Source organism: Austrofundulus limnaeus, unplaced genomic scaffold (genome assembly GCF_001266775.1).
Source record: "Austrofundulus limnaeus strain Quisiro unplaced genomic scaffold, Austrofundulus_limnaeus-1.0 Scaffold303, whole genome shotgun sequence".
In the NCBI taxonomy this organism is placed as follows: domain Eukaryota; kingdom Metazoa; phylum Chordata; class Actinopteri; order Cyprinodontiformes; family Rivulidae; genus Austrofundulus; species Austrofundulus limnaeus.
This window is the reverse complement of record NW_013952705.1, coordinates 664,147-673,323: the sequence shown is the minus strand read 5'-3', so window position 1 is coordinate 673,323 and position 9,177 is coordinate 664,147. Positions and strand designations below refer to the sequence as shown.

The following is a 9,177-nucleotide window of genomic DNA, read 5'->3' as shown; positions in this document are numbered from 1 at the left end:
AAACCCTGATCTCCCATATGAAAGCCCATGGCATTAACCATGAGACCATTGGTGCTGTGGCAGAGGGGATTGCCAGGAGTTGGTTTGTATGTGTGCAGAATGAGGCCACATCGCCAATGCAATTGTTGACACTAAACTGCAATATATTATAACAATAAAGCAATATTAGGACAATATGTAGCAAACCATCAAAATACTAATATATTAGTATTGTAAACACTGAACTACTGAGTTTAAATATTAAACTATGGTGCAGTACTGAGTAGGTACAGCAGGGGGCAGTATTGGACCAATACAAGGCTCCATTGACTGCCATTATAATTTATTAAACATTAATATTTCAAAAATTATAAGTTGTACAGGCAACAAAAGGCATAGCCATCATTTGGCACAGGAGCTTTACAGATATAAATTACAATGGCAGCTCTAGRACAARGTATGCAGGARGAGAAGCRTGBCAAAGTKGAGATGACTTGGATGGGAAACGAATCACAATAGTGTTCATTGCATTGGCAATGCACACTGATAAATAGCACTTCAGGAAATCCATAGCATTGTTTGGTTTAGAGTAATAAAGATTTTTTTATTTTCCTGTTTTGATTCTTGTGCTTAAGAGAAAAATATATTTAAAAAATAAAACATTTAACCCTCAACTTAGTTCATAAATATCCAAAGGGTGGATCCACTAAATAAACTGAAACGTAGTAATAAAAAAAGAACAGTAAAAAGGGGTTGTTTTCTTATTTTTCCTTTATTTTTTTTGTCCAGGTCTGGGACACAATGAGGTAAAAGACAGTAATAAATTATTCAGTTGCTTAGAAACACTTTGCAATAATCATATCAATAATACAAAAATTCTATCAAATACACATGATGCAACATTTTAAAATCAACATTTTTTTCCTTCCTTTTACAATGCAGTCTGCTCAATGATCAGAGTTTTGAGTTCTTTGGAGAAAAACAAAAAAACAAAAACAATGACTTAAGAGCAGATGTGGTTTCAAGTTGTAGTTTCTTCTGCTGCAGGTACATTTATATTCCATTCATTAAAATATTCATACACAAACATCCAGATGGAATAGTTTCTCTAATATCAGTTTAATTAACTTCTCATAATTCGTCTTACAATCAAGGCATCAGGCACACATCTCGAATCAGCCGTCTGCTCTGTTGATTTTACATTCAGATCAGTTTTACCATGCCTTTCTGCTCTAAGATTTGTACAAAAAAATAACATAAAGCATGCCAATAGGAAAAGTCAGATTGTATTAAAAGTGCAAAAATGTGTTGAAGAGTTGGTGTGCTTCCCGACAGGATGAAGACACCCACCAAAACTCCAAATCTGATAACAGTACGAGCCATTTATGTGTGCTGAATGTGATGTTGCTTCAAGCCTGAGGAGCGTCACACTGAACACAGGGCTACACGCTTCAGATCTTTTCCTCATCTTAAAAAAAAAAAAAAGGTAATCCTGAAGTCAACAGAAGAGGCAGAAAAGCCCCCGGATTGAAATAAAAGCGACAACACGTCGTTTTGGTTCGTGGACGACTTCTCCAGCCTGCTTCAGCTCGTCAGCCCTCATCTATTTATTAGAGTTTTAAAGAGGGTTCGTGTAGCACAGAAATCTCTTTAATCACAAATATGTATCATTTTTGCACACTTCAAGATACAGATAAATGGAAAGAAAGAAAATGCTCATTTTGTTCAGAAAAATAATAGTTTTGATCAATTTATCTCACCACTGACAATCACTGAAGATGCAACCACAATAAATCACAAATACTTCATAAGACAAAAAGTGGTTCGTTCATTTTTTTAATTAATTTTTTTTTATGAACTTGGCCCCTAACAAATCAGCGTCTTCTTCATCATCAGAACCATAAATCCTACTTTTCACATTCCTCTTCCAAACACGGTGCATGTTTTCTTCACTCACCATCTTCCCTTCCACAACCAGTGCCACCAAACCACCCCTCACCCGTCTAACGGTCACTTTAACTGGACTAAACCGCAACCTGGGCTCTTCTAAACAAAAGCTAGAGCAGTGAGGACAGAGACGGGATGAAAGCGGGATGTTTTCCATAAAACATGAGGCGCAGCTTCATACYAGCAATCCTCTTTCCCTTCTCTTGAGACAAGAAAATCTCTAGTTTTCTCCTTCAAAGCCATATTTTATATCAAATTCAGAAGCCAGACTTTAATGTAAAACAGAGTTGTTAGGCTTTAGAAGATGGAGGGCTGGGAAAAGCTGTGAGAGAAGCGGGTACAGCGCTCGTTCCAAGGCAGGTTGATGTCGGGGGGGTGATGCTTCAGAAGACCCCCGGCTGCTTTAGATGCATGAAGGTGTTCAATGACCCCCTTCCTCCTGTCCTTTTTGTGCTCCAGTAGGTAAACATTGCTGGGAAGTTCCCTGACATCCAAACAGGTACGTTCATGTGCATGTTGGTTTGAGTCTGTGTGTAAGAAACCCAAGAACACAAGGCGAGGTCACAATATGGCGCAGTGGAACCTGTGGGAACCCGTGGAACGCTCCGCGCGCCATTTCATCTTCTTTTTCTTCTTCTGGTTTCGCTCTGGAACCTGTTGTCTGAAAACAGGGGAGGAGTCGTTAGCAGAGCCACTTTCAAAGATTTTAATTATCACTGAATGATTTTTAGAAATTAAAAATTGTGCTGAAAAAAAATTTTTTTTAAGATAGGCCAGAAAATCTCCAACTCTTTTCCTTGAGATAAAACTAAAACTGAATATTTATTCAGTAAAAAACATTTACATCCCAACCATTAATGACGGGAATAAAACTGGCCACAAGAGGGCGATATTGATACACGCAGCAACTCTTTCCACCTCTCAGATACTCTTTAGATCCCCTTTTATCTGTATAATCCCCACCACTTTCAATCAACCTTACAATAAAAATAAATATGACCAAAGAATATGTACATAAACAAGAATTGTGAAATTTTAAAAAGCATTTTCTTTAAAATGACCAGTACATTTTCTCAGCACCACTAACATCTGGAGAAATAAAACACTAACAGAGCCATATCTACAGCTTGTATTAATTTGACAACATCTTAAAATCAGACCGCTCTTTTGTCCAACTGTCCTGACATGTTTAGTTAAGTTTTTACGGAAAGCTCTACACACAAAATWAAATAAATGCAAGGCTTTTAGTTACCGTATAACTCTGACCAACTCATGAAAGGCTTTGTCCACATTCATTGGGGGATCCTTGGCACTGGTTTCAATATAAGTTATCTGAGGAGACATGATGAAAATCCCAAAGTTCAACATTAGAATTTAAAGATTTGACAGCAGAAAAATAAGATTGTTCTTTATCACAACTGCAGCTCTTCACTGAACATGACCATGTGAACACATTTCCTATATGTCTGCATCACATCATTGGCTCMCTTATCGTTTTCCGATTTGAACGTTTTATTGCGGACAGAACTTACCCAAGAGTAAAGACGAACATAAAATAAGTACGACCGTGATGTGGCCTACAGATCACTTCAGTCTAATCTTTGTTCTTGTACTTTGCAGGTGAACCACATAAATACAGCAAATACTCGTAGCACTTAGCAACATGGCGGCCTTAACTCTCACCTAGCACACTAATGTAATACTAATGTTTTTTATTTAAGTTAAACCAACCGTCCCTACCAATAAAACAACTCCTGCTGTTCATCAGCCTCATCTTCAAAACCTCTTGTTTCTATTTGGCTTTTAATTTAATACAAGTTTAATTGTTTTGTCTCATTTCAATTATCTTTCGTGTCATTTTACCGTACATCTCCCCTGTTTTATGTACTGTGCTGTATAAGTAACCTTACTTRCATCAGTGTTTGTGAAACAAATCCTCAAGCAGTACCACTCAAGTCCAGTTTCAGTTGAAGAGGTTGCACGGAGTGGGTGATTACAAAGGATTAAATTAAATGTGTATGTTAAGGGAGCATAATAGTCAATTAATAAGCTCTACAAAGCTTAAGAGAATGTTAAAGACAAAAACACTTTGGGTTTTGAATATAACCAAGTTAAATAATATCTAATTAAAGCTGGAGTCCCCTACCTGTGTTTAATTTAACAGACTAATGATTTTAGCTGTGATACTTCATGCGTGAAGTAAAATTGCCTGACAATGAGCTTTGCTCAGCCCTCCTCATTCAGTATGGCAAGCCCTTTTAGCATAAAATCGAATTCACGACACTTCCATTCCAGATATCTGAAGTTGAGGTCATATTTGTTATTCAAGACATCTCAAATTATATTTTGACTAGTCAAAATACCTATTTGAGATATCTCTAATTACATTTTGACTTGTATAAATGACGTCAGATTTACCATTGAAGTCTATGGAGGCTTCAATTCAAGATACCTCAAAAGTAATTTTGACTAGTCAAAAATATAATTCGAGATATCTCTAAGTTAGTTTTGACTAGCCACTAGTTTGTTTTATTATTTAATTTTCATATATTTAGTATGATTGTGTTTTGTTTAGTTTTGTTCTGGTTTGGTTCCTTTTTTGTACAGATATCTTAAATTAACATTCCGGATAGTCAAAATGTAGTTATTCCTAATTAAAACTCATTTTAAGATATCTAGAATGTAATTACAGATAGTCAGACAACACTGATTTTATGCTAAAATGGCCTGCCATTGTACCTACCTCCCMTCACTGCTAACTAAGCTCAGAATGTGTGACTAATGTCTACAACCAGGATGAGACAGAGGGACRGTAAAAAGAACAGAGTCAACAAAGTTTGTGTTGCAGACAGTAACTTCAGCTGCAGTTTGCTGATCAATAAGCAGTATTTGTACATTTTAACATCAACCTGATCTGTGGTGGAAAAAATACTTTGCMATGCAGTGATAGATCATTTTTAATATGCAATATAACATTTTATTCATACCGCCCAGCACTAGCACAGGTGGCTTGTCATTTCTCTTATGTGAACAGCTACATCATCAGCTGAGGTAATTTCAATCCTCATCAACGCCACTACAGAAACAGTCAGCTTTAAAAACCTCACAATGAAACCACAAAATCCTGTGCAAGACACTGATTTGATGCTTAAAGCCGCTGAGATTTATCTGATGCGAATGAGCTTAAGTTCTGTAAACGTGCTTGTCAAAATAATTTTAAAAATCAATTGTTAAATCAGATTTTCAGATGTAAAAAAGGCAACTTGGTGTATTGGTAGGAAAACAACCTTTGCTCTGTGTGGTGCAGGTAAAAGATACATTTAAAAACCTTTGATTCACATTGTGTCTGGGACAAATGCTGCAGGAAAAATGTATTACTTACACTATGTTTTGCAGCCATCTCTTGACCCTGGTCTGATGTCACCTTTCTCAGGTGGACCAAGTCCACTTTGTTTGCAACCAGAACCATGGGGAAAGCCTCCCTGTGTGCAGAAAATTACACCTTTTTACACCCAAAAAAGAAGTTCCTGCATACTGCAGGTTCACAATTCAACTAAAGAACAGTTTATGACATCTGCATGTCTTCAAATGAATAAAAAGTGCCATTAAATAACCTCAGTGGTTCAAGTGTGCTTACATAACAGCATCAAGTCATAAAGAGCATTCTGTGCTGCAGAACTTATACAGGAGGTGTCAGAATTCAACACTTTAAAAAAAAAAGGCGTACAGTGTGAGCAACACCAAACACGGACAGACAGCAGTGGGCTCAGTTTGAGYTGCTATTTTTATTACATCTGAGCTGAACGTCAGAACAAACTCTCATAAATGAAATCCTCAACAAACCTGTTTCAGAGTCTGATATTGGAAATCTTGTGTGGTTTACAGCGAAGAACGATCTAAACCAACTCCCCACCAACAACAAATGCTGACTCAAAGCTGAAACCGACCAGACAGAGGAGCTGACGCAGCATTTTTTACGCCCCCTAAAGTTGACTGAATCYTAAATAAGTTTTATTTGCCACAAAAGCAATAAACTTACAAAACGGAAATACAAATATTTATTTGAGCTGCAAACAAATGTTCCATTTTATAAAATGCAAATGCTTGTTGTATGTGAGAGCGCCAGTTCCTCTTAACTCAGATGTCTTATATTTAAAGAGTGCAGTTTTTTTTTTTTTTTGCTGCAATGCTTGATGGCTTTTAGTCATCGTTGATGTGTTTTGTTTCAGCCCACTGATCTGGTTAGGATCAGTCAGACTGCAAAAATTAAGCAGAACCCCCCCGGTGTAATAGACCGTAAACCGTTGTGTGTTTTTATGTTAATATTTGACACTGAATCAGCTTAAAGGAAGTTCAAATTTAGTTTTTTGTGCAGCACAGAGCAAAACATTTAGACCACAACTAATTTCTTTATAGCTTGCTTTCAAAAAAGTCTGATTTCAGGCTTTCAGCTGATCTCAGCTATTTAAGAAACAGCACCCGGTYGGTGCTAAAATACAAGTTTTGTGAGATCAAATTGTTTTTGTGACAATTCAAATCTTCAGACTTCACRCACCCTCACAGTTTAGTGTCCCATCCCAGGACAAGTCATGCAGCCTGACTAAATCCTACCTGTCTTTGACCCGTAGTATGAGCTGATGGAATCGGTCCACGTGTTCGAAGCTGGCCTTGTCAGTGACGGAGAAGACGATGAGGAAGCCGTCTCCAGTCCTCATGTATTGCTCCCTCATGGCACTGAACTCCTCCTGACCGGCTGTGTCCAGCACTGAGGGGACAAAAATACACCAATCTTTATGTTGCAGCATTACTACTTTACATAATGAGCTGTTTAGCGTGCTTTAAAATATGAAGGGGTTTTCATAGATTTATGCTTAATGTATCACCAAGGCTCACCATCCAGTATCGCCCATTGTCCATCTATTTCAGTATGTTTAAGATACGAGTCCTCGATCGTAGGGTCGTAGTCCGGCACAAAGATTTTCTGGAAAAACTGGATGGTTAGCGCACTTTTCCCAACACCACCATCCCCCACCACGACCAGCTTGTATGTTGGCAGGTTGTCACTCGGCACGGCGCTGCTCGCCATGGCTAGCTCCACAGCGGTGGTGGTGAGAGCGGGAAGTTGACTCGAGGTCGCTGGCGAGAGACACCTGGGAGAAAAGGAGATCAGAGTGGGGATGAGCGAGAAGGGGATTGACAGAGGAGCAAGAACAATTTTTTTTCCTTGTTGCAGCYGCTTTCGACTGATTAAAGTGAGCGTTGGAGATAAAAGCAGACGATAAAATACACTGACTGGACCAACTAGAACAAGACGACACCATTTGAGAACTTACTAAAAGCAGACAGTAATTTAAAAGCTTGAAATAAAAATTTAAGCCCAACAAATGAAGTGACAATGATATTTTTTCTTGGCAAATATGCTTGAAATTAAATCATTTAAATATGGTGCTTCAGTTTCTCCTCAATATTACAAGAGCTTTGCTAAAGACTCTTTATTGGTCCTATTTTTCCCTGCAGAATCACAGTCTGAACAATCCTCAAATACATCTACACCAGCAGCATAAGTTTGGTATTTTAGCTGTTTTAACGTCCGTTTTCTTCTGGCTCAGCTCTCGCTTCACCACGACAGACCGGTACMACGCCCGCATCACTGCAGCACCAATCCACCTGTTGATCTCCCCAAGACCCCGAGATACTTAAACTCCTCCACTTGGGGCAGGACCTCCTCCCCGACCTGGAGAAGGCACCCTACCGTTTTCCGGCTCAAGACCATGGTCTCGGATTTGTGGACAATGATCCTCATCCTGGTCACTTCACACTCAAGCTACGAACCGCTCCAGTGAGAACTGGAGATCATGATCTGATGAAGCCAATAAGACCACATCATCCGCAAAAAGTTCTACCCAAAACAGTTAAGGTTGTAAAGTTTATTTTTCTGTTTCAGTGTTGCAGTTTTTGTTTTTTAGATGTACAAAAATCAGAGCAATTTTGCTTTTGCTTTGCTGGTAATCAATTCCAAAAACACCAAATGATGATTTTACCATTTACCCTGGACGGTGGCTGTAACCCTTAGAACTGCTAATGTATCTATATTTCAATGTACGATTTGGGGTGAGACCAGTGTCATCTTGTTTGTGGGTGGATAAAAAAAAAAACAAGTATAAATGTTAGAAAATAAAAATAAAACGCAAGGCAAGTATGCATCTCAGGTTGTGTGAGAATAAATGTTGTAAAGCAGCATAAAGTTGGAGAAATTCTAGAGGACACTTGCCGTAGAAGAGCAAAAAGGGAGGAAATTACTTCACGCAGTAAAAACTGAGTGAAAAGTGCTGTAAATTCTTGGTTAAAAAGGGAGGGTTGTCCTGTATTGCTGTGGTGCTTTGACCACAGCAATACACAATTCATCAAGACTAAACTATGTCAACTTTATAAGGAAAAAAAAAAGGAACTTAAGTTAATTTTAATCAGAAAACTACAAAACGCTGCTACTGCGAGGAACTTCCAGGAATTTAAGCAGCATTATTGTCTGAGTCACGGTGTGCTGAAAGCTGATCTACCAAGATATGAATCCTTTAAAGATAAAAGTAAATATTGTGAAAGTAACCACAGCCACAAAATGTTTCAGAATAAGAAACTAGAAGAATGACAGTCTCTGTCCTGGTTTAACGAAACAACCAGCAGAGAAAGATGACTGCAGCTTGTAATTATGGCTTTTTCAAAGTATAAATAAACATCCAGGCAGAACGTGAGACATTTAGCAGAAGAGTGTTTTTCTGCACAAGCGGGGAAATAAACCATCACCAATAACTCACATACCATCATCACTTACAGTGGGGAAAATAAGTATTTAGTCAGTCACCAATTGTGCAAGTTCTCCCACTTAAAAAGATGAGAGAGGCCTGTAATTGACATCATAGGTAGACCTCAACTATAAGAGACAAAATGTGAAAAAAAATTTGAGAAAATCATTTCGTCAGACTTTTAAAGATTTTTTTTGCAAATAATGGTGGAAAATAAGTATTTGGTCACCTACAAACAAGCAAGATTTCTGGCTGTCACAGACCTGTAACTTCTTTTTTGAGAGGCTCCTCTTTCCCCCACTCATTACCTGTATTGTATTAATGGCACCTGTTTGAAGTCGTTAACAGTATAAAAGACACCTACCCACAATCTCAAACAGTCACACTCCAAACTCCACTTTGGTGAAGACTAAAGAGTTGTCGGAGGACACCAGAAACCGAATTGCAGACC

At 38.2% G+C, this 9,177-nt stretch overlaps 1 protein-coding gene across 1 annotated transcript in view; it reads right to left on the bottom strand.

The window, feature by feature from the left end:
* Positions 1–732: 732 nt before the first annotated feature.
* The window catches only part of mrasa (muscle RAS oncogene homolog a), a 17,981-nt gene continuing 9,536 nt past the window's right edge, over positions 733–9,177 (bottom strand). The window contains exons 2-6 of the mRNA XM_014021735.1: positions 6,820–7,076; positions 6,538–6,691; positions 5,309–5,408; positions 3,179–3,258; positions 733–2,587 (exon numbers count right to left, since the gene is read on the bottom strand). Of these exons, the coding sequence (XP_013877189.1) occupies positions 2,488–2,587; positions 3,179–3,258; positions 5,309–5,408; positions 6,538–6,691; positions 6,820–7,012 (627 nt within the window). The 5' untranslated portion in view covers positions 7,013–7,076 and the 3' untranslated portion in view covers positions 733–2,487. The remainder of the gene's footprint in view (positions 2,588–3,178; positions 3,259–5,308; positions 5,409–6,537; positions 6,692–6,819; positions 7,077–9,177) is intronic.